Consider the following 26,224-nt stretch of genomic DNA (forward strand, 5'->3'; position numbering starts at 1 on the left):
TCGTGATATCGCCATTTCGTGTCGTGATATCGCCATTTCGTGTCGTGATATCGCCATTTCGTGTCGTGTTATCGCCATTTCGTGTCGTGTTATCGCTATATCGTGTCGTGTTTTCGCTATTTCGTTTTCTGGCCTTATCGCAATATCGCTATATCGTGTCGGCGTATCGCAATGTCGTGTCGTGCTATCGCTTTGTCGCGATGTCGCCTTGATTTTACAGGGCGATAAAGCGATGGCCCGAATCAGCCACCATACCCCTGAACTTTGACGGACATCCATATGAAGTATGAGGAAGTGTGATAGACACAAAGTAGACAGGCTAGGGTCCGATTTTGTTTTATGAGAACCAAATTTCACAGAAAAACAAAACGTTTTCCTTATTACTTCCCTATAACTTGGAAGCGTCTCCAGCCAGACTGTAGATCAAAAGAGGTAACTCTATGGCCCCTTTGAGTTTCCACATATCAAACCACAAACGGTCGTGTTACAAGATATTCTCAAGGACAGGATAAATATGAAATCGTTTTATTATATTTAGGATTAAGGAACACATTCTTTATGAAACATCAAATTTCCCTGATATTAGCCGAGATTACACTTGAGAAACGTGGACATCACATGCCACAAAAAAACATACGTGAAGCGTTCTCCAATACATCCATCACATAGTCGTATGTGTATTCTGATTTTCGAAACGTGTTATCTGATAACAGTTGACGTAATATATATCAACTGAAAATAGGTATGTTTTCCAGAACATACTTTGTTTCGAAAGAAATACTGTTTCTTGCGTCTCCCTTCATTTTCCACAGTGACATCAAATATAGCCACGTATTAGCCATTGTGTATCACCTATATCACTGTCCGTTTGTTATCTTACACCACGATGTCATAGACAAAGGCATTACAATGAATAAATAAGCATCTAATCGTCAAACAGATATAATACAGCGCATGTAATATCATTATGTGTTATGTAATTAATAAAAGTAGTTTTGATTTCCAACAGATACCTTGTGGTATATACATGATGTCATCAATTCACATGGTGAGATGAGACATATTGAATAATTCTGAAAAGAAATTCTACAACTGATTCAACTGCTGTCATGCAAGTGACGCAAGTCAACATCACTTTTACAATGTAAATTCTTAAATCCAAATTGAGTTTTAAATTTGAATTACTCTCTTCTATATCGAAGTTCACATGCTATACTTGAAGATAACTTTACTGTTATTGTTTACTGCACTGCGCTCATCAAACAGTAATACATTCTGGGCAACTAATTATGGTTACATTACAATGTTAAAAACGTCTACTGCATCTAGCAGTAGTAATCTAAAAGCTTGATACGATAGCAATGCACTCTAGCATTTTAACAAAGAATTTCGCTTCTATTTTACGTCTCGGGATACCAAAAGTGGAACACCCCGTTTCTACAGGTATATATTATCCGTAACTTAAATAGAATTCATGTTAATCTCTTAATGAAATGTTAATACACTGAACCACCGGCGTTTCCAGGTAAAGGAACGATAAACAGTTCAGGGGAACAGCGCACATGGCATGTGTAAATGAGCCACATCAAAAGAGGGGATTCAAAAGGTAACACGGTCGCAGGTGTTGCCGTCAGTACGGTGAAACTGGAAACGTGAAGAGAACTCTTCTCCAATAATATGCTTCCCATCACAAGTGTCTGCTACATTGGAGACGCTGACGTCGATGTCCGGACGTCAGAATTGGCCGTCGAGCTCGGGCGTTGTGCCCGTATGTCCTAGACGTATAGTTGCCGTTTAATTTTATTTTGTAATTTTTAAACGTTTATCAAACCTAATTTTATGTACATAATTGGCTTTAGAATCTGTCTCCGTTAGTAAGAATGAACAGCAATAAACGGAAGGTACTGACGTGAAACAATGAGCCGCTGAATTTACATACTGACTTTTTCTTTAGACCTGTCATCTTATAACTCGATCACAGGATTTACATATATCACGTCATGTAAATATACAACTGACACATAAAGAGTCGTGCAACCAACCATCTGTTGCATGATTAAATCATGTATGCACAATTACATCGTTCGACCATCATATGACAGATCTTACTGATATCAAGTCAGCAATCATCTCAGCTAATTTATCGTACATATACATGATATCATCATTTTGATCAGTATACGGATTGCATGATTTTGTAGAATAGTATAAGTTTCCAAGGACTCACCCATATGATATCTTAATATAATGCATCTGGCCTTTCATACTGATGAATAAAATTACCGAAACTGCCAAAGAAAGACAGCTATCTTGTCAGCGCGAGTAAAGGGATTCTCTGGTTTTCTTTCTGTTGTGTATTTCAAATACAGTATAACAAGAAACGTGGAAACAGTTTTAATGCTGGATGTTCGTGGTCTCCTGCAGGCGGCATTGTGGGGATTTGGAAGTGAAATGCTAGACCATGTGTAAACATTTAGGAGCGAATTTTCTGAGTCAAATCTGTTATAGATGCACAGCAATGGTTTGAAGGAACATGTAGATTAAGGTAAGATGAAAATATTTGGATGAACAACTTCTTTATTGCTATGAGAGCGACGTTTCCGTGTAGGTTCTAACACCGTTATCAAGCAAGTGTTAGGACCTACACCAAACGTTCATCCATATATTGTCATCCTTCCTTCCTACTCCAACTACTAAATGTCTCTCAAAGAAGTAATGTTGTTGTTTGTTTGAATAAAATAATATAAATACATTTCACGTGGTAATTTTCTTCTTTTCCCCCCATTGCCCGGATGACCCAGTCAGCTAGGCCGTCGAAGAGTTGCTTCCCTTGGACACACCAGTAACCGGTAATCGTTGGCACAAAACTGGCTATCGATCATGTTTCCAGGTTTAATAAAAAATGAACCCAGTGGTACCGCTTCGGGTCTCATTACTCTGTAAACTCTCTTGCCATTATATAACAAGAATGGTGTTAAAATTCAAACAACACCTTTGTTTTCTTTGATATCATAATGAAAATGCTGCACATACAACTTTTTGTGTCTTTAGTGTCTTCAGATTAATACCTCCATTATGATTAAATGGAAGTAGGCCACAAATATAAACCGTAAATGATTGTTTAGTTATCTGTATCAATCCATGGGTCAGACACCTAAAATTGTGGTGATCGGAGGGGCTAATTGAAATGGTGTTTTTATAGGATAATGATATTATGTGGTTTGTTTCCACTTTGCTAGACTTCTGTGAATTTCAGCGTTTTCTTGGAATCGGCTGTGAAGTAGGGGTGCCCATTTTTCACCCACAATGTGATGATAAATGTAAAACTAACTTCCTGTGAGTGACTTCTTTCAGATTCATCGGAGAAAAAAACTTATATTAATCATGTTAGATACGCGAGTAAAGACAACGAAATGATTACAAGAAGCTTATTTTTTCTTTAAAAAAAGAAGAGAAGAAGACACGTGGCAGGCCATTTATCATTATCTGCGGTTCATATTGATGAGTGTTTTAAACTGTTATATTATGTTAACATCCTGTGTTTTATATCAAGAGTTCATAATTAAGGACAAAATGCCATTATATAGATAGATAGATAGATAGACAGACAGACAGATAGACAGACAGACAGACAGACAGACAGACAGACAGACAGACAGATGTCGAAACTGAAAGGCATTCAGTTTTGACACTTTGTAGGTTCAGAAATCAATTTTGAATTGGTGTTTCCAGTATCAGAGCATTTATGCGGAGATCAAGCTGACAACAGATGCGTTTGCTTCTGTGTGTCTGAAGAATTCATGTTTTCCCCGATGTCGAGGTTTCCCAGTTGTTGTTTTTTTTTGTTGTTGTTTAGAAAGGTCACTCATTCTGGCTTGCCATTTAGACGCCCAACACTCAGTTTCGTTTTCATCACAATTCGAATAAATTTTTATCAGCGTCATTTCAGCTTTTTTTTATTTTTATAGCGGGAATATGGCTGTAGTTCTACCTAAACTACTTTATCTGTACTTTATCAGGACGTCTGATGACATTACGTGTCGCTGGTCAGTTCTTGTTGCAGAGCAACAGGACAAATGCATGACACCTATCAGCAGCTGCATCTTTAATATTTTCACATTATGCTGATTTTGTTATGTTTTTTGTTCAAAATGTTTTGAGCCGAGGCTTGTTGGGTTTTGTAATAATCTGCTATCAGGAAACGTTTTGTAGTCAATTCTCGCTCATATGAATATTAAATAATTGCTGTTACCCAATGCCCTGATACACAACTTGACCATTCATGTCCAAGATACAGAGCCTTTGGGGACCCTAAAATGAGTTCGACACAACCGGGAATTCGACACATCTAGTTCGACACATCAGGGTAAAAATAATGATAAATATAAGGAAATCGGCAGGGACCGATTTCTCAGTTCGACACATCCGAGAATTCGTCTCAACCGAGTTCGAGACATTGGGGTTCGACTGTAAAAAGATGAATCTTGTAATTTTGGAACCTTCAGTACATTCATCATACTGAATTCTACTTTGTAAAGACGACCAAATGCCCTAGTATCGTTGCTTTAGTGTTAATTTTATCGATTAAATAGATTGAAAACTTCTTAAATATTGCTATTCTCTAACTGACATGATAACGGACTTCAGTGTGACAGGTAGGCAGAATTCATATGATCTACGGGTACGGGGGTAAATTAAAGATTCAAATAGCAACATCTTGATGCACAAAACAAAGCAGACGGTCTTCAGCTGTGCAAGCGGAGATGATGTTCCTGTCATGGTTTGTAAATGACAGATTGCATGGACAATACCAGTCATGCCCCAACTTAATTCATGTTCCATTTTAATGGAATTTAACCATTATAGTGGAAATAATTTAAATTAATGGAATTAAAAGTGACCTAATATTAAACATGATTACATCAGAGTGAATAAAACAAATTATCATGCATTTCTTTCTCAAAATTCTTCACATACATTTTCAAGTGTAGGCCTTATATAGATTATGGCAAAGTGGGTACCAATCTATGCCGTCAAAAATCAAAACCATACGTGACAGGGTCTGAAAGACTTTTGAGTCGACCATGTTTTCAGTATTAATACAAAATGAATTTGTTAGTACGTGGGCACATGTTGGAAACAACAAGTATGTTTCGACGTGGTACTCTATGAGTAGACCCGTGAAGGTCCCGAGGTAGAATAGGCCTTCAGCAACCCATGCTTGCCCTAAAAGGCGACTATGCTTGTCGTACGAGGCGACTAACGGGATCGGGTGGTCAGGTTCGCAGACTTGGTTGACACATGTCATCGGTTCCCAATTGTGCAGATCGATGCTCGTGTTGTTGATCACTGGATTGTCTGGTCCAGACTCGATTATTTACAGACTGTCGTCATATAGCTGGAATATTGCTGAGTGCGACGTAAAACTAAACTCACTGGAATATTGCTGAGGGTGGCTTAAACTAAACTCACTCACTCACTACTCTATGAGTAAGGATATTATGGATAAGCAATCAAACGTGAGTGAGTGAGTGAGTTTAGTGTTATGGCGAACTAAGCAATATTCTTGCTATAAGGCGGCGGTCTGTAAATAATCGAGTCTGGTCTCGATAATCCAGTGATCAACAGCATGGACATCCATAGTTCTGCGCAACATAGAACAAATGACATGTAGCAACCAAACCAACAACCATGACATTCCGATCCCGTTAGTTCCCTCCTTGGACAAACTTGGGTAACCGAAGATCAATTCTAACCCGGATCTTCACGAGTGCCAAAGTAACTATTTGCGCCTACGTGTGGTTGCATGATACGACATATTTTCCACAGGTAGGTGGGGAACAGTCTGATGATCCAGGGTAAAATAATGCATAAGCCGGTATGCTGCAACTTAGCCGGGATGAAAGTCCGTCATAAAAATAATTAATTTTGGTACAGATTAGCAATTTCACGAAAATGTAGCCAATATAATAAGAAACAAATGTGAAAATAATTAACTCAAACAACATGTTTCGAACATTTACTCAGCCATTTCATATTTTTTTTACACGTATTTCTCACTCTCAGGAAGAAATATTGTCATATTCCATGTGTTTGGGTGCTCATTTGGGTACGTTTGTGGCTGCATATGCACCAAGATGACCATCAAAGCGCCGAAGTTTCCAGTGGTCTGTCATATCAGAATTTACTTCTATGAATATAGGGTACATAAAAAATATAATGACTGTTAGTCCCTGAGGTGATGCCCTCCCTGAGGTGATCACCCTCCGTGGCCCATGGACTGCTTTGAATAAATAGCTTCATGTTTGAGTTGAACCTTTGAACTCGAGTTTAGAAGGATTACTATTTCAGATAATCACAGTTTTTGCTATAATGAAACACATTTGCCTTTGGGTGTGTAATGTGAACGCGTCAGATATTTTCAAAGAGCCGATTTCACCAACTTGCAATCATATTTCGTATTACATATTTCGTCTTTTAGCAGACATCGCATCCTACTTTTTGCAGTACCCTTACATGCTGCCATGATAGAAGCAGTTTCTGCATAGTCATAAGGATCTGTCGTATGATTTCGTGAAAACTTTGCGTATTTAGTGTTGGGGTTTGTTGATATAATATTGTTTTGTCATGGCACGCGGGAGCAGTGCTGGTTTTGATCGGTACATCACAATCTTTTCACCAGAAGGACGCCTGTATCAAGTTGGTAAGATACACAAGTAAAGACGACATGAATTGATGTTTGTGCAGGTCTCAGGATGCAGTTTCAAACCGGGTTCTTTATTCATTGATCTTTGCTATTGTATTACACGATCAGCATTTGTTATGAAACATGTATTAAGTAAATTGAACACATCGATAAGCATCATTTAGCGTGTGATTTTGCGTTTGAGAAACTTACAGGTATAGGAATAAATCCTGTCCTTACACACGCTACAGTAGTTGGCCATACGCGAGTCATCATTAGTGAAATTTACAAAGACTAACAGACTGTTGCAAGAATATGTTTATAGCAGTAATGTTAATTTTGATATTTAGCTGACATCTTGGAAATCGTCTTCAGCTATGTGTACATAATTTTCTTTCACCTTTCTGTTGATTAATATGTCAAATGACAACTAACAACATTTGTATTACATTTATTCCATTGATGCATGTTAGGTTTAGGTCTGAGCAGTTTTAATCCCCAAGTCATGTAGTGTTTTCATAGAATCTTAGAGTTCCTTCCAGTTAAACATCGTTGATCGTGTCAAACTACTAATGTTAAAATAGTGTTACTGTTTATTATACTTAGGTACAGAAATCAGACAATGAATTGTCTTTTAGTTTTGGTTTTAATGAGACCATGATAAATGATACTGGTGCAAATCTAATGTCTTTTACTTTCTTTACAGAATATGCTTTCAAAGCTATAAACCAGGGTGGTTTGACATCTGTGGCAGTGCGAGGGAAAGATTCAGCAGTTATTGTAACACAGAAGAAAGTCCCTGTGAGTATATGATGTTTTTGTATTTAATACTGTCATTTAATACTGTCATACAATACAAGCATTTCTAACATGTGTAAGAAAGACACTGGAATCATTGTTGAATAAGAAAGTGGATGAAATTTTACAGTGAGCATATCTTGTTGAGCACATGTTTGTTTGTGAATGTTCATCAAATTTAAATTGGTGAGTTCACTTCATTCAGGTCTGTTATGCTAAAACAACAAAATTGGAAATACACGTATTGTTTTTAACAATCAATGATGATTTTTAATCCTTCTTTCGATTGAATTTGTACTATTTTCAATCACTGGAACACAACTAGATATCAGTGATACAACAAACCTGATTTTGATATCATTGAAACTATTAATGTAATGATTGTTCAGACAGTTGTTGATACGTTGTATGTGTTTGTTCTTCAGGACAAGTTGCTGGACGCTAGTGATGTCACTCACCTCTTCCAACTCACAGAGAACATTGGCTGTGTCATGACTGGGATGATAGGTAATGATATGTAGCACTAACACCTGGATATAAGTGACAACACATAAGTTACACAGTGTTTTGAAAAGGTTTATGGGACTACAAGACCCATGTAAATTCCATATTTCATGAGACAAATTTATTACCCTTAAGGTCTTTTACATAAGCGTATCTTTAAACAGCATTCAACCTCTGGCAGAATGAGATGTAAAACGTTTCGCCATGTTGTTTTCTGAATAGTCATAACGGGAGATACCATGGGATGGCTTAGTTTATGATAAAAATTATTGATTTTGAGAATTTGTTAAATGACGAGTGAAATGTGTAGGTATTATTTTTTTGTATTGTATTTATTGACACAGCTAAGATATTATGGCACCTTTTTTTTATTCTGTTTATGCTCATAATTGTATATGTCGACTCTTAAAATTTTGAAGTGATCAGCTGTTTGGCAGCCACATTCCATCTAAGGTCAAGGTCATTTGTACAACCCATGTAGTTTGTCACATGACAGATCTGACACTGTGGCAAATCTGCCATGACTTCGTATGGTTTGACTATTAACCAATCAGAATTAGACAAATTCATCTTAATTCTAATAAATTGAATTACATCCAGCTGACTCACATTTATGATCTCTTAAACATTTTTATGTAGGACTCAGGGATATGGAAGATAGATTTTTTCTTTGGTCGAACATGAATGAGGTACATGACATCAACATTAAAGCCAGCATCGAGCCTATGACTGCAAGCCTCTGTCTGTCTATCATGGTGTTTAGATTTTATAGGAATTATGCAGTCATTGTCAATATTTCAATAATTTTGTTGGATGATATGTTGATATCAATACTTGATTGTTATTTGTTTCCTGGCACTATTTCTAAATGTCCACTTCATGTTTTCAGCCGACAGTCGCTCACAGGTACAGAGGGCCCGGTATGAAGCAGCTAAGTGGAAGTATACATATGGCTATGAGATCCCCATTGACATGCTGTGTAAACGCATTGCTGACATCAACCAGGTGTACACACAGAGTGCAGAGATGAGACCTCTTGGCTGCTGTAAGTCACATATTCTGAATGTGAAGCCCATTTTTGGTGAACCCTGCCGTCATATTGTTGAAACTCACTCACTATTCCAAATGTAGCCGTTAATTGTGAAAATTTGCCTTCAGCTAACATATGACTGTACAGTCTGCTTATAATGTTTTACTTTACATTCAATGCCTGGAATACTCATACTCACCATACTCACTCACTATCTTGGTATAATGCAGGCATGATAATGATCGGCTATGATGATGAGAAGGGCCCAATTGTGTTGAAGACCGACCCAGCTGGTTACTACAGTGGGTTCAAGGCCACCTCAGCAGGGGTCAAGCAGTTGGAAGCAAACAGCTTCTTGGAAAAGAAGATCAAGAAGAAACAGGATTTCTCCTACAATGAGGCAGCTGAGGTAAAGTAGTGTTTCCTCCAGGGCGTTTTAGAAGGTCGCTGCGCCCTGCCCTTTTCTTCTGGTGCCCTCCCTTATTTCTGGCTCCCTGCCCCTTTTTACTGCGCCCTGAATGGTACTTGCTAGTTGTGATGGATTACAGGAACAGACTGAAAGTCATCAACTGTAACAAGCATCTTATGATCAGGCTAAACATTGACTGCCACAAAGACACCGCTGTTGTGAAAAGCTTCCTGAGAAAAAAGCAAAGGAGACTGTATGTTAATAATACATGAGTCTCAAACTGATCATTTTGTTTATTTTGTCTTTATTGTGGTTTGTGCCCATTTCAAACTAGGGTGCCCTTTTCTGTAGAAACTTCGCCCTGCCCTTTTTGTGGTCTGGAGGAAACACCATAAAGTGATAGGGAATTGGAAGTTGACATATCCTGATATTAATAGAAAATTGCGTAAAGGCAATTGGCTGTATGGCACTATGGCCCTATGGCACTGCAACGGTTTTATCCCCACGATGTGCCAGAAATCGGTAGTTAGTTTTCTGTTCTTAATTACATTCTTGCTACATCAGTGCCATACTTTAAAGTTTAAGGCGATAAATGACACACCAGGCTTTCCTCCCGCATCGTGGGGACATGTTGGCTATAACTGAAACCTTTTCAGAAATGGTGTTAATCTCTTTAGCTGTGTAGGGGCTGCTTTGGGAGCTTATCTTCTGCATTCAGTCATGCTAATGTCTCTTGAGGTTTGTTCATTGGAAATGTGGTATTCTTGGTGCAGGTTTCTGATAACAATTTCTTGTTCATTTTCAGATTGCAATCACATGCTTATCAACAGTGTTATCTGCAGATTTCAAGGCCTCTGAAGTTGAAGTTGGAATTGTCACAAAGGATAATCCTCATTTCCGGTAAATTAGATCAGTAGAAAACATGAAACAACACCATGACACTCCATTTTCTGTTTTCAATGAATATGGCTGTGTGCACCATCTTTTGTTGGGGGTCACTTAGATGGTAATCCTCGAGTTTTCCTGTGATTTGTATCTGTCAGTATAATGATGCATGAAAGGATTAAGAATCACTCCTTTTATATAATACTTTAGTAATCTATCTATCCTTGACTTTATTCAGTAGTGTATAATACAATTATGTATACTCTGGATAATCAGGGATTCTGCCTTGGACAATGGTTACAATGTGCATAAACTGTTTTGATGAATACAAAACAAAAAGAAAATGTTTAAAGGGTTCTTTTTGAAAGCAGTTCTCCCAGAGATACTCTGTTTCTGACCTTCATACTTTAGAAATATAGACTGTTCCTTGTCAGTAGAACTGCTGAAGAGTTTGAGATATTTTTGCATTATTTATCTCTGTGAGAGGTGGAAAGAGATGGTGTGTTTGAGCACTGTTGAGATAATATCAAGGTGTCATGTATGGTTGCATTGTGTTACAGGGTACTTACAGAGCAGCAGATCGATGCCCATCTAACAGCTATTGCAGAGAAGGACTAGTCCAACTTAAGTGTAACATATTTCACAATCAGTCAACATAAATCATTCATATACACATGCTGAAAGAACAGGGCATCAAGTTTGAATATTGTGCAAGGAAGCTGTTAATATTGTTTTCTGGTGACGTGGATCCAGTACTTTTTTCACAAAGGATAATGAATAGTGTCTTCACAGAAGTGAAGGCAAATCAAAGTTATTTTCATTAGAAATAAATTCTTGCTGTCCACAAAAAAATCTCATTGACTGTTGGGACCTGCTTTTTCATTTTGAATGTGAATTATACTGAAATAAACAATTATGTCTGTAATTTGTCCTTTCTGTTTTTGAAGATTGTGGCATTAACCATGTTAAAGGCATGGATGGTCCATTCATTAATGATGCTGTGGGTGGCCAAGTGGTTAAAGTATTCACAGGTCATACTGAAGGCCACGGTTTGATTCTCTACATCATGAGTTTTATGTGTTCAGTCCAATTCCAGTTTACCAACATTAGAGATGACCAAATGGAGAAGTGAGTGAGTTAGGTTTTGTCTTGCGTTTAGTAATATTACGACACAGGACACCAGATCTGGGCTTCACGCATTGTACCCTTGTTGGGAAGCAAACCGGGGCCTGGGATGTGACACGCTTTATCCACCGGGTTACCCCACGCCCCTCCAAGTGGAGGAAGGTGGTGATGTTAAGGTTTTGTGCCACAGGTATGTGGATCAACTTGTCCAATGTGTGACCATGGACAGTTGCTTATGCTAAATGGTAACCACTGGTTAGTGTGCTCAGTTTTTAACTGCAATTTAAAACCATCATTCAATGGCTATAGCTCTTGTTATGCACTACATTTCTTAATATAACATTGGACTCAATTAGATACCTTTGATGGGTTCTGATTTACATTTAAGTCTGTTTACAAATGAGGGTGGGGTAAGACTTATTTGATGTATTAACAATCATTCATGATATCAATAAGTTGGTTTGTTCAAGTGTACAATACTCTGTTATACTGTTGCAATATTTCTGAGTGCAGTTGTAAACAGTGAATTTACACACACACACTGGACCATGAACGTCTGAGGTCGACATCCTTCAGGAGCGGTGGGGTAGCCTAGTGGCCTTTGCTCATCCCCTCCCCACTGAAGACTGGTTCGATTCCCCACATGGGTACAGTGTGTGAAACCAATTTTTTGGGTCCTGTAATATTGCTTAAAGCAGCGTAAACTTGCTCACGATATCCTTCAATGCCTGCATGTTGGTATTGCACCTTGGATCTCCCAGACAATAACTGTAATTATGGCAGACTGGCATTAACTTTGGTGTATCAGGTCATTTGGAGAAAGGAATACTGTTTGATTGTTGCAATATACAACAGAAATGGGGTTCGCTTTAATATATTTATTGTCATGATATGATTCTTCATGAAGTGTTCAAAATAATGAGTGTCAATACGTATTGTTATCTCCTAGTGAACATTAACACATCTAAACACTTCCTTAATGCTGCGCAACAGTTTATTTACATTTTGATATTCTGTATTTGATATTGTGCCTGAATTGCAAACACCAAAATTTTAAATACATTCTTACTATTTACTTAACAATGTTTTAAGAAGGATTTTAAAATTGTATGTCCTGATAAATGTCTGATCTTGTTGCATACTCAGTTACAGATCACATCACTGACATACTCAGAGGTAATGTACAGCCTCAGAACCTCAAATGAAACTTCAAACTTAATGCTAATTTTAACATGGCAAACCAAATAGGGAAGTGTCTATCAGCTGTGTTATGGTGAACAATGGTGTCGTCAGTATGTCTGAAATGTTGGATGTTTATGTCCTCAATCAAATGTGTATTGATACGAACTCTGTAACCACAATGACAAACATTCTCAACTTTACTCTTTACCATGTTCCACCCTAAAACAATAATCTACATCACAAGGCTACTGCAAAGGTGTTAAAATACTATTTCATTTACGTCAGCATTGGTCATGGTCCAAGCTACTACACAAACATGCCTATTTTCTTCAATATTAGCACCACCAATTACACATTAACCTCAGATCGCTTACTCTATTATGATGTGTGTCTGCATGAAGATCTAAAGACACCTTCACAGGCTGTTGTCCACTAAACTCTGCCAAACTTCCACCACTCAATAATAATTAAGTCTTAAGGCAATTACATGTCCATTTTCTGCAAGGATTTGGCTTCATATCTTTATATCTGCTTTGAAACTTTTGATTGAAGGGAAAGAAAACAGACTCAGAACACTGATTCAGAACACATGTAGCTAAACTCATATTCACTGAATAGAAAATGTATCTGATGCATCATGTATCAGGTGTTGTCCTCAGATCTTAATGCAGAGAGATCTGATATAAATTATACTGATAGATCAATTATACAGACTGTTCGGTATTACGGGCAGATCCAGGATCTTGGAGAACGGGGTAGGTGTATGCACATAATCATGAAGTTCAAAGCTTAAAGGGAAATGTTCCTCAGGGAAATTTTTTTCTTTTCTGGGAAAGGAACGGCAGGGGTCTGGTCCTAAGAATTTTACAAAGATTACTTTTGCATCATTGTAATATATTAACCTACCTACCTACAGATTATATTTACAGTCTTTCAAATTTCATGCAAAACAACTTTCTACTCTCATCAGAATGCATGGCACCCAAAACAGTCTGCATGTTTCGGAGCAGTTTCACACAGTGGACTGAAACTAATATAACACTGTATACACATATCTACAAACGTATGTCATGATTGTTATTTTACACCCCAATCTGTAATCCATAACACAACGATAAATCCACAACTGACAACTATATTTGGTCCTGTACAACACATACAATAATGAAATGAGCAACAGAAACATTTCATTATATTTCTGGGAACAAATACATTATGTAAAGGTAACGAATAAAAATGACTTAACACTGCTTAACAAAAGAAATATTTCTATTTCCAACAATTCCATGATGCTCCATTTTCTCTCATCAGTGACAAACGTTCATACAGTCAGAGGGATGTTCTGCTTGTCCTTTTCCTCATTAAGAAAGGTCATCCTTTGCCTAAGTTCATGTCAGTAACACTATTACTGAAACCCATGTCCATTAAGTCATCAAGTCATCAGTCACACTAAACAGTTAATCTTCCAATGAAATATTCGACATTTTGAACATGAACAGTTTCAGGATTAAGAGCTAAGGGTGTTGTTTAATATTTGAAATGTTGGTTTAAAACACATGACCAGTAACCATTACACAGCATCTGGCCCTGCTCCTCGCACGCACGTGGGGACGCACGCACGCACGCACACTGTGACATTTACTGATATTGTAAAACACAAAAGTCATTAATCTGTCTTTTTATGTAAACTCTCACAAGCACCTCATGCTATAATTGCATTTAGCAAGGGTTTTCAAACAAGTGTAGTGCTCACAAAACATAATACACTTAGTTTTTCAGAATTTTGTCTTTACAGAGGAGGAAAAGAAAAAACTGAGGATGGACATGGGGGTGGGTCGATCCTAAACATAACAAGAATAAAGGAAGGTAATTATTTTAAGTACAGCTGTGCGTCAAAAAACCTTGATCCCCAAATAACACGTTTGGTGAGCAAAGAATGATTAAGCATCTGCCATTTGAACACATCTGAGTATGTCCACACCAGTCTTTAATGGCTTCTTGAAACATGTCCTCTGTATGAATATGGGTCATTATCCAACAGTCTGTCTGTGTTTGATGTTACTGAAAATGTTAGTTTAGGAGCAGTATTAAATACTTGTACTGCTTGCATGACAACAGTTCCATGGACCAAAAATGGATGCTCAAAATATTCCTATGAAACATAAAATTTCCTCGGACTATTGCCTTGTAAAAGATGACTACCAAAACATGTATCCCTCTGTCTCTACACCTTGAAGATAAGCAAAAACAAAACCATACAGCATTTTGGGGGGGCTGCTCAACATACATAAAAATTGAGAAAACAAAACAGTTTTGATTTAATCAGTCAATTGAAAGTAATGGCTGCAACATTAGATCTATGTCTTGATTTTGACAGAAAAAAATAACAGAGAACTTCATGGTGTTGATGAAAAACTGTTGATGGGTTCTTCCTAATGAAATTACAGGATTTCATATCCTTAACTTTGGTTAGACGAATAATTGCACATAGAATCACACTTCCTCTCTGAATGTGTGTGTCAAGAAACCAGTTTGACAGTGTCGTCTTTCAGACCATACAGGATGATGAACTGGTATCTGAAATATAAACAACAGGACACATTCAGCAATATTACGGCTATATGACAGTAGTCTCTTAATAATCAAGTCAGGACCAGACAATCCAGTTGTCAACAGCAACAGCATTGATCGATGCAACTGGGATGTGATGATGTGTCAACAAAGTCAATGAGCCTGACCAGCTGATCCTGTAAGTCGCCCTTTGTCAAAGCTGAAGAACAATTCTAATCGGAATCTTCACAGGTCAATAACATTGAAATTGCTTTGATTAAATAAGGTTTGCATTTTAAACATCTTAATGTTCTCTATATGGCTGTATTTACCAATGCCTATTTTACTTTAAACTGACAAATATATTTTATGTATGCTTACTTTTTCTCAAATTTGAGTGTATGAATTTCATCAATGATGTTTGTCAAGTACTTCCTGTGACGTGGTTGTCTGAAACAAAGGAAATCTTATGTCACAGTCATTACATGATACTGGCACATCCACTAAACAGAGAGGCTGAACTAAACACACCATGTATGGTTAACAATGATTGCAGCAAGATGAACCTCAGTGTTGTCCATGTTCAGGACATGTCGACAAGCTCTACTTCTGAGAACAAACAAACTAGGATTTTCCTCCTTAGTAACCAAGCATGAGTGGCATGAGAGATTAAACACTATGTTCACAGTTTGTCTGACAACACTCTGGTCTGTCTTGAATGTGACAACAAAAAAGAAGTTATTTCATGAGTACTGATTATTTTCATGAAAATCGCTGATGTAAAACAAGAACAGACCTCCCCTCTAAAAAACCAACCAACCAAACCAAACCATTCAAAAGAACACAAATAAAAACAATATTCACAAAAAGAGGAATTTGGTGATCAGGCATATAAAATGAACTCTAAACTTAATCATATTATGGCTTCAACAGTGTTACCACATCACAGTCTATGCTAAACAGTCTTGACAGGCAAGAAGGCCCTATTTCCAAATACCAGCATCGGGTAGGGTCAGTTGGAGGCAAGTAACAAACACAATTGGTCTACCTCGAAGGAGTTAGTTTTACTTACTTTTCTATTATAGAGCTAATGCTTGCACCAAAGTCAGCTTCACTGCCATTCAGCTGTGAACAGTTACATGAAAACATTTTTGTAATACATATACATAGAGATTCATTGTGTATTTTGAAAGCAAACATATCTCTATGAGTAAAAACATTGGGTTATCTTGTGTGACACCATTTGAGCTGACCAAACAGGCACAGAAACAGTGAGAGGAAAGCCAGCGAGTGTTCTGACCAATGAGCTCTCAAATAACATCACATGTTCACCACAATAGGGTTGTGCAATGTTCATACACGGAGTAGAGCTAATTTGGTGTCTACCATCTTTCATCAAAACAACATGAAAAGTCACAGGTGGAAACTTATAAAGTACTTATGTATAAAATACTGAAGATGTTCAAAATGTTTAACTCTTTGATGATTCACTGAATTAAAGTGGTATTCTTAACTGACGAGCACACAATGCTTTTCGTTACAAAGAGACATTGTTTTTTCTGTTACCATAATGCAAGTAGAGCTCCAGGAGATGACTGCAGTATTGCAGATTATTTACAATGACAAAATATCTGTTGTCACAGGCATATATTTCCTAGTTGTAGACTGCCATTAGCAAAGTGTCAGTGACATAATTAAATGTTATGCTGTATAAAGGAAGGATAAAGAGTGTTGAATGTTTCCCACCTCAAGGTAAGCTGCTATTATGTTCAACACTGCCTTGTTCAGTTCAACAACAATTACATCGTGAGATTTCCCTGGCAGCCAGTTCAAAGCTGATGACAGTTTGTTAAACATCTGAAAAATGAAACAAACACATCAACCTTGGCCCACAATGTATCCAAAGCTGACAAAATAATACATGATAACAACTAAATCTTCAGTGTGAGGCAGGAATGAAGCCCTAGCTTCTCTCAAGTCAAGGAACCTCACTTCCATCAACAGTGTTGACCCATTGTCATTTCTCATGACGATGAAGCACCTTTCTTCCATAAACATTCTTTTCCTATTTGACCTGTGAAGATCTAGGTTAGAATTTGTTTTCAGTATTCCATGCTTGTCGCAAGAGGTGACTACTAGTTAGGTTCACTGACTTGGTTGTCACATGCCATTGTATCCCAATTGCGTAGACTGATGCTCATGCTGTTCATCACTGGATTCACTATTTCCAGACCGCCGACATATAGCTGAAATATTGCGGAGTGCAGCGTAAAACCTCACTCACATATTTTCTATTCAGAGCTACTCTGCCCGACATTACATCACTAATCACACACCTGGGATTCATACTTCCTCTTGACATTTGAGGTGATGCGGCCCTCTGCCATGACAAAGAGGAAGTTGAAGGTGATGTTGCTGCTGCTGCTGTAATTGCTGGGCTGATTGATCTCAGAGTAGTTGCTGGACTGGCCGGTATTGCTCTTCTTTTCATTGCTTGGGGCCATATCCATCGACTCTCTGGAACATGCAGCATAGTGGGCCTGTCAGTTTGGATTATCATGGTGAAGGGTATTTCAGGATGGTCACCATATGTCAGCAGACTAAGATGGTATGAAGAATATGCAGGTCATAAATGCGCTGGGAGTAAAATGAATGATTATTGACTCTTGGTAAGCCAAACGATGACGGAGTGATAAGCAGCACTATATGTAAGAGTGATTGAGATGGGTCTTAATGCTACTTTGAACAGTATTCCCATTATATCATTTTAGCTTTATTTATAACATACCAATAAATTTCATGCAAATTTACTGACTGTAAGATTTAGGGAGGACAAAAAGCATGGTAATTACTGTATGTCCTGGAAGATCATGACTAAAAGTTTCATTTTCCAAGATTATTGTTCTCCTATAATGTCAGGATTCTAAAACATGAAACAAACAACTTTGTGGCAGAAATCAAATTGTCATCCTCCATCTTGACTCACTGCTTTGCAGACTGTTGCTTCTGTTGTATGAAGTCCACAACCTCGGACATAGGCACTTTCCTCTCCGTCACTCGATCCTTCTCGATGGTGCGTACCTTCACAAGAAAACTCAGCATTATAACCCTTCAGTACACAGTTGCTCACCACTGCATGTCCATGACTGTATCTGCTAGAATGATGCTCATCAATTGTGAGCAAGATGTTATATATCTAGTAAACACCCTGGTAAACACTAAGATACAGTACAGAGTTTGAACTCTACTATTCTAGAGTTGCTTCAGCTCATGTTTTTGAAGTTGTACACTCAATACCCCAAATGCAGTAAAATAATAAATTCTCTTAACATTTGACATAATTGCCTTCTTGTCAGGATCTAAAATGTCATAAATAATTTCTGATACAATGCATCATATTCCTACACCAAAAATGTGTAGACATTTAAGTTTTAGCAAATAACTAGATCTTCAATTTCACAATAATTTTCATCAATAGAGAAATTCAAAACTGAAGTTTTCTCCTATTTAACTGAGGACTGTATGTGTTGAGATGAGTATGCAGATGTTACCTTGACCGATCCAGAGTCGGAGTCCTTCAGCATGACCAGGTGAGAGACACCGAGTTCACGACAGTACTCGCTGATCTCCTCCAGACTCTGTAGATATAACACAATACAGTAATGGAAACAGTTGTCACAACTGTGATGTTCTCAAGAAGTAGTGTAGACTTTTAGATATAAAATGAAACAGATGTTAATTTACATAGATGTGGATAAAAAGACATAATGAAGACATATTATCAAGGTGAATATACATGAATACTGTTTCAGAAATATATCACCCAGAGCTATTTATTATAGCATGTATCAACAACTGTGCGATTTTTGGACTTTCACAAAAGTAGAATATGTATACAGACATGCAAGCATGGATTTTACCTGCATGGTATCAAAGAGGACTTGTGTCTTGAGTCTTCCAAGCCATAACTCCTTTGCTACAGCAAGTCTCTCCCTCAGCATGGGCTTGCAGCCGATTGTACACACCAGGACATCATAGGGGCTTGGTGGCTGTGATTACATGGACCTTGGTTACAGTTCTGTTATCTCATTACCTGTATCTTATAATGACTGCGTTACACATGAATACACAGTGGAAGATCCTTAACTGTCTCTGGCACAATGTTTAATACCTGTGTAGGTTATTCTGCAAGCTGTCTGTGGCTTAGCAGTTTAAGAGTGTGTTGTCAACACGCGGTTACCAACAATGTGATTCCATTGGCTCACTCACCTCCAGATCCTCGGCCACAGCAGCTACAATTTTTTCGAAGGCGATGCTGACTCCCACCCCTGATGGGATGTGGGATGTTGGGTGCAGAGGGGAAGCAAACTGCTGTATCTGCAGAAAAATACACATAGTGATACTGAGTATTAGGAACGCTGATGATGTTCCTACATTCGTTTCCAATGATCCACCAGACATCGTAATCATATTTAGTAGCGAGTGAGTGAGCTGTGTTTAATGCCACTTTTAGCTGTATTCCATCAATATCACAGCGGGAACACGAGAAATGGGCTTCACATAATGTACCCATGCTGGGATTTGAACCCAGACCTTCTGCATGATGAGCAATTGCTTTAACAACAAGGCTACCCCACTGTCCCTCATATTTACTAAGTTGCACTGAACAGTATTTCAGTTGCATCATGCTGTCGAGTTAATGTGCTAGAAAATCCCCAAATTACACAGGTCATAGATGCTCACCATGAAACAATAAACATTGGTTGAAATGCTGACAAATCAAGGATCATAATCATATGATAATATTCAATAATCTATCAGCAGATCCATGAATAAGTAAGGGTTTTAACTTTGCACAATGAGTTGAGATTGGCTTTGAAAACGTTAACTTGTCAATAATTTAGCATCTGTAAAAATATTCAGTCAGTTAAAACACATTACCATACTATCCTATTATTCTGAGTATTAACATTTATTTTCATTATGTTATTTGGTCATTGTTCTTATTTCCTTCTATGTTAATGATAAAAATGACAACAACAACAACAAGGACAAGAACAATGATAACAAGTGTCTCTTTAGGCTCCTACCATCTTGTCGTATCTGCCGCCTGCAGCCAGCACCTCTGCAGCACTCTTCCTCTTGCGCTTGACATCTCTCAACACCTGGAAGATGATCCCCGAGTACTGCAGATGGTTGTACATCAGGCCCACAGTCACCACAACCTGTAATCATAGAGTAGAGTTAAGAGACTTCTACACACCTGCTTGATTGTATTAGCACAGTCAGCAGTATTCCAGCTGCACCAGGGTGGCCTGGAGGTAATCATGTTGGAGAAAAATGTTTGGAAACTCTGTGGAGTTGGAAAATGTCTATTTACATTAGGAAACTGTCATTAGTGGCCACCTGGGAGCTGAAAGTCAGCCATAGTTGCATGTTCAGATGAGTGTCTGTATGAACTACACAGTTTGGGATAATTTTGCAATTTCTCAATATTTCAGAATTCTTACTGATCTGTTTTAACAGTGACATATACGTACCGGCAGTTTAAGTCCCATGACAGCAGCATGGGAAGTCACAGCTTCTATCTCATGCAGTCCCTGTTTAGCCAGTGTGCTGGCCTGTCAACAACAAACCCAGTACATGTATTAGTTGGATTACATAATATAGGCCCACAAAGGCTAAAGCCTAGATAAAGATAATGAAAATATATACATCAGCCTCAATTTCAGTACTACTAGTAGACATACAAACAAAATATGTAGAGTGTTATAACATCCAGAATTGTTATAACCTAGTCATGTGTGACTTCACACAGTACCAGAAGCTGTATATGTGATAAGTACCTTGTGGGGTCTGCCTCTCTATACATACTAAATACAGTTCTGCCCATAATGTATCATTGTATCAATTTCAATACCTAACACCGCTTAATTTTTTTTTTACTGCTAATATCAACCCAATAGCAGTGAAATGGTTGCTAATGATCCCTATCGTCATAAATGGCAGACCCGATGGGTCTGTAGAGAGACCGGTTATGCACTGACCTGCCCCTTGGTCTTGGTGATGATGCGGAGGATGCTGGCCACCTTGCCATACTGGCCCTCTACGTCCAGCAACTGGGTGAGGGTGGCCTGGCTCGACTCAGTCAGGCTCACATCAGTCAGGCTCTCCAGGGCTGTCTGACGATTCAGCTTGTTGAACTAAACAGTTAGAAAGAGCTGTGTTACACAAGATGTTATAGCTGGATTTGATGGCATTTGAACATGTATTTCAGGAAGATAAGAGCAAGTTGATCCATGTTGGAAGAAAAATGACAAACATGACATTGATCAATTTGGTGGAATCTATGACTAGTTTGGAGTAAGGATGGATGACAATTATGAATGATGACAATATATACTCCTGTTTGAAGCAGAGAAACCAAGACAATTATGAAGAATAAGGGTTTGAATCTACTTTCAGCAGATCCGGGTAAACTGCACTTTACGGGTCCCTGTAAGTTTATGCTACAGACAAGTACATTTCTACATTGAAACTACTAATGCCCACGCCATTTTTTGTTTTACTGTATCAGTTAGGGTTAAGGTTAGGGTTTGGGTTAGGATTAGGATTTTGGTTTGGATCCTGTTGACATTAACTTAAGGGACAAAACTGTTAAAGCAGTGTACTTAACTGATGAAAACAAATTGGTAATGCACTATAAATTCAGTCTTGATGCAAATTTTCAATAGCTAGTCCTTGGATGTGGTGATAGCTAGTCCAGTGATTGCTGGTATACCTGCACTTCAGCAAGCGTAGATAGAACAGCCTTGTGTTTCTCGTCTGGGACCCCACAGTGCAGCAGAACTGCCCTCAGCAGACAGTGGTGGTTCATCCGGATGTAGCAGTTCTGTGCCTGTGAGAAGCCAACATTGAGTATTCATAGGCATAACCATATCACACTGTCTGTGAAAATATACTGAACAGTGAGAGAAATGCAATTGTTGCAAGAATAAAATCTCATCAAAGTAAGCATTCATGTTTATATCTTCTATACAAGCATTTGACAAAATGCCGGAGTTGTTTTTCTTTTGCTTTTCAGTATAATACTAATTACTCATTCTGTTGATTCCAAAGGTTCAGTGTGAATAAATAATATCTGAGAATTTTGTATGTTGCTCATTTTGAAATAAATGACTTACTCACTCATAATTCAAGGGTAGCCCAATGGTTAAAGGTTCCATTCAATATGCTAAGGACCTGAGTTTGATTTCACCCATGGGTACAATGTGTGAAGCCCATTTCTGGTGTCCCCAACAGTGATATTGATATTGTTGGAATAATGCCAAAAGGGGCATAAAACCATACTCACTCACTCATTATTCAAAATAAAAGAGATACACAAATTTGTGACTGTACACTGAATGTGTCTGGAGAGACATACCTTGAGAAATGATGCATATTTATAATGTGTCATATCCATTCACTCAAAGCACGTAAGGACCATTACATCAATTTTCTAGTCAACCAACAAGTGTGCACTTAATTTTCTTTCTCAACTCCCTGGGGATGATACACCCCAGTCCTGCAGTCATGGTACACATGTGGACTTACATGCAGTGAAGGGAACTCCTTGATACAGTGCTGGACTATCACCAGCACTTCAGCATCAGGGATCAAGCTGTAGGCAAAAGATATTCAGAGATCAACATGGAGAACTAAGTTTGCATTAAAGTTATATAAACAGAGCTTTTAAGTCACATTTTTCTCAGTAGTATGGAGTGATAGAGGAATCTTTTCTACAGAAAACAAGAGTGATATGTAAGCAAATGTTTTTCATTATACAATCTCATTCAAAATAGACCTAAGTATTCTCTGCACCGAAACCAAGACCTGAGGACATCCAGACAGGAGTCATGCAGGTTCGAATCACGGATGGGACTCAACCAAAAACTACTAGAATCTGTACTTTACTAAGAAAGTGAAATCCCAAATATGACATATGTTGTTATTTTCAGAGGTTAGAAATACACAGAATTGCCTCCCCTGTGAAGCTCTCCATGTTGAGGTAATATTTGTAGGCATCACCTCTGGGTCCCATTTCACAAAGTGACTGTAATGTTAAGACTGTCGTATGTCATACACCATAACACTGGTTACAGTTGTAGCATAATGATCACTTTGTGAAGCAGGATCCTTATGCTAGAAACTTGTCAAAATATGATGCAGTAGTGACGACAAAGATCTGAGTTTAATGAGACTGTACACTGTGAAAAGTATCATTACATCACATCTATAAAGGGCCCCTCCTCTATGCTACCGAGTAAAATCAGAAGGAAGAACACAACAGGACACACCTCCCTGGTGTTGGAGAGATGATATCAAATGCACACTCTGTCATTTCACGGGGATGCAATCCAAAGAATTTCTTCTCCCTGAAAACCCGCTCCAAGCTGTACCTCTTCAGATTCAGTACATTGTTCCTTGCAATGTACCTTGCAAAGGGAACCTGCAAAGAATTGTTAGTCTCATCAAGTACTTCATCAACGCCCTATCAGTCAAAGGGAACATTCAAAGAACTGTTAGTCTTGTCAAGTACTTCATGTACTTGAGGGGTGGGGGGTAGCCTAGTCTTTAAAGTGTTGCCATCCCGAAGACCTGGGTCTACTTTCTCATATTGGTCCAATGTGTGCAGCCCATTTCTGGTGTTCCCCGTGGTGATATTGCACAAATATTGCTAAAGCTACATAAAACTGTAATCACTCAGTCACTTTAAAAACCCCTCTGGAAGAAGATGTGACTTCTCCATGCATGTGTTCTATTCTTTGGTCTAAGGATTTCAGAGACAAGCAGAAACCTCCTGAGTCTCAAAACCATACACATGTAGACATGTTCTAAAATACACCACGACTAGTTCAGTCTTGTACATAGAGTATTGGTTTTAACTCCTGTCATATACTGGAGGAATAAAATGCTATAGGATTAGGAATCACAGTTAACACACTCTACAGGTACCAATAAGGGCTGACTATTTGTTCAGACCAAACAGAATTCACAACATATCATTACCAAGAACTTATCAAAGAAGAGTCATCAGAAGATGACATCTCCACCCTGCCCTGACATGTTTCTCAGGACAAATTATCTGACAATTCCTTGATGTGTTTTTAGACTATGATATTAAGAGGGTGTCACTCCCTTTAGAGACTAAGTCCGAATCATTTCCAAGGAACCCAGAAAATGATAAATCACAAGAATCTGCAAATAGCAAAATGCACTACTTCAGGGTCTGCTACACATATCTACCAAGTGTTGCTGGAAGATATTAAGAATTTTTCAAGTCGTGCTCCAGAAACGAAACACACCTCTCACTTTTGAGATTAAGTCCAAAACGTTTCCATGGAAACCGAGAATTGAATAAATCACAAAAACCTGTAAATAGCGAAAGGCACTACTTTAAGTTCTGATTGATATATCTACTAAGTTTTGCAGAAAAATATTTAACAGATTTGTGCTATGCTCTGGAAATGAAGCCCACCGCACCATTAGACTAACACCAAAACATTCCATGGAAAAACAAAAAAAATAAAAATGCCAAAAATCTGTAAATAGCAAAGCATAGGTTTAGATTGTTATATCTACCAAATTTTGGTCTAAAAATATTCAACAGACAGACAGACAGACAGAAAGAAGAGGCGTCAACTATATCCCCCCGCATTACATAGAAAGAAAACAAAAGAAGGTCCTTGACTGCTTTAGGTTTGTTAATATGGTATTTGTATCTTGCGACCCTCCCAGTCTCTATCAACCAGTGTAGAATTGGTCCCATGCTTGTCTTAAGAGATGACTCATGGGATTGGGTGGTCAGACTCACTGACTTGGTTGATACATGCCATCGTATCTGATCTGCTTAGATCAATGCTCATGATGTCAATCACTGGATTGTCTGGTCCATACTTGATTATTTAAAAGCTTGGCTTTGGCTTGGCAAGAACATATGCAGTTACGCAGCCTCTGGATCATTACAGTACACTGATGAGGTTAACGTATATCTGGACTAAAACATACCCTGAGATCATACGGCAACCCAATAAGGCCTCCACTGTGGTCCATCAGGCGCACATATTGGTCGTTGTTCTTGTACAGGTCTGACTGAGGCATGAGGAAAGGTGTTGCAACTTTGGTCCCACCATGAAGCTCAAACACTCGTCTAAGGGAATTGTGGACAGACATCTGCAGCTGGGAGGACTTTAGGCTAAACATGCCCTGAGAAGTCACCAGAAATATTAACAAAATTTCTTTTGTCAGAAAACCATCTCAACTAAATGAAAATAATTTAATACTGAAGACACTGAAGTCTTTCTATAATATATTATTATAAAAAAAACTTCTTTGTTTTTTTTTATTCATTTTTCAAAAGAATTCTTTTAGGAATTTAACCTCACATCAAACCATGTAAACATAATTTCTGTGTTTGCTTCTGGCATTCAAACATACAGTTCTTTGCTGGGAGAACTTTTGCAATAAGATATACTAGTGGTCTTATTTTCAATGCAATAACATTTTAACACTGTCATTTTGCCAAATTTAGAATACTTTTCACTATCTAAATATAAAAAAATTATGCTCCAGAAAGTTTGACATATCTCTCCTACCTTCACCAGCTCAAAGTCATAAGAGAGGTCACTGGCTGGTGAGACATGTTGGCCAAACACAGCTTCAATCATCCGGTGGTATGCCTTGGACTGTGGATTAGAGATTGTAGAGCGCAAGATCTCGTTCAGCTCTGCCTCCTCCATCTGTGGAGGTGGCATGTAGTCTGACTGCAGCAACTCTTTGGATGTTGGGCGTCGACTGGGGTCATGGTTCAGCAGCCAGCAAATTACTTTGGCCTGGAGTGGAAACAAATAAACATGTAAAAACTACAGACTTTTCCATAACCCTGAATAACAATACAACAAACTTTAGCTGAAATGAAGGGGTTTTCAATTCTTTGAAGATTCCAGCAATATCATGGTGGAGGACAGCAGACATGGGCTTCACACACTGTACCTATGTGGGGCACTGAACACAG

The 26,224-nt window shown here is 38.2% G+C and overlaps 2 protein-coding genes across 2 annotated transcripts in view; one reads left to right on the forward strand and one right to left on the reverse strand.

Moving 5' to 3' along the window:
* Positions 1 to 6,489: 6,489 nt before the first annotated feature.
* On the forward strand, positions 6,490 to 11,236 carry LOC137293970 (proteasome subunit alpha type-6-like). The gene is made up of 7 exons (XM_067824873.1): positions 6,490 to 6,703; positions 7,392 to 7,486; positions 7,909 to 7,990; positions 8,877 to 9,032; positions 9,248 to 9,426; positions 10,232 to 10,326; positions 10,872 to 11,236. The coding sequence occupies exons 1-7, from the start codon at positions 6,628 to 6,630 to the stop codon at positions 10,927 to 10,929; spliced, it is 741 nt and encodes a 246-aa protein (XP_067680974.1). The 5' UTR covers positions 6,490 to 6,627; the 3' UTR covers positions 10,930 to 11,236.
* Positions 11,237 to 12,302: 1,066 nt separating this feature from the next.
* The window catches only part of LOC137293840 (eIF-2-alpha kinase GCN2-like), a 38,960-nt gene continuing 25,038 nt past the window's right edge, over positions 12,303 to 26,224 (reverse strand). Inside the window, exons 23-39 of the mRNA XM_067824608.1 lie at positions 25,806 to 26,042; positions 25,219 to 25,416; positions 23,508 to 23,659; positions 22,765 to 22,831; positions 21,950 to 22,066; positions 21,216 to 21,371; positions 20,709 to 20,789; positions 20,259 to 20,393; positions 19,438 to 19,545; positions 19,089 to 19,217; positions 18,720 to 18,806; positions 18,155 to 18,249; positions 17,505 to 17,685; positions 16,915 to 17,025; positions 16,241 to 16,293; positions 15,550 to 15,618; positions 12,303 to 15,195 (exon numbers count right to left, since the gene is read on the reverse strand). Coding sequence (XP_067680709.1) covers positions 15,138 to 15,195; positions 15,550 to 15,618; positions 16,241 to 16,293; positions 16,915 to 17,025; positions 17,505 to 17,685; positions 18,155 to 18,249; positions 18,720 to 18,806; positions 19,089 to 19,217; positions 19,438 to 19,545; positions 20,259 to 20,393; positions 20,709 to 20,789; positions 21,216 to 21,371; positions 21,950 to 22,066; positions 22,765 to 22,831; positions 23,508 to 23,659; positions 25,219 to 25,416; positions 25,806 to 26,042 — 2,034 coding nt within the window. The 3' untranslated portion in view covers positions 12,303 to 15,137. The remainder of the gene's footprint in view (positions 15,196 to 15,549; positions 15,619 to 16,240; positions 16,294 to 16,914; positions 17,026 to 17,504; positions 17,686 to 18,154; positions 18,250 to 18,719; positions 18,807 to 19,088; positions 19,218 to 19,437; positions 19,546 to 20,258; positions 20,394 to 20,708; positions 20,790 to 21,215; positions 21,372 to 21,949; positions 22,067 to 22,764; positions 22,832 to 23,507; positions 23,660 to 25,218; positions 25,417 to 25,805; positions 26,043 to 26,224) is intronic.

This window comes from Haliotis asinina, chromosome 8 (assembly GCF_037392515.1).
Source record: "Haliotis asinina isolate JCU_RB_2024 chromosome 8, JCU_Hal_asi_v2, whole genome shotgun sequence".
NCBI classification, from domain to species: Eukaryota; Metazoa; Mollusca; class Gastropoda; order Lepetellida; family Haliotidae; genus Haliotis; species Haliotis asinina.

Excerpts from the sequence above, each read along its gene's own strand:
- LOC137293970 (XM_067824873.1), top strand. The coding sequence starts at position 6,628 with ATGGCACGCGGGAGCAGTGCTGGTTTTGATCGGTACATCACAATCTTT. Across the intron at positions 7,991-8,876 it reads TGTCATGACTGGGATGATAG|CCGACAGTCGCTCACAGGTA; the intron begins GTAATGATATGT and ends TCATGTTTTCAG. Across the intron at positions 9,427-10,231 it reads CCTACAATGAGGCAGCTGAG|ATTGCAATCACATGCTTATC; the intron begins GTAAAGTAGTGT and ends GTTCATTTTCAG.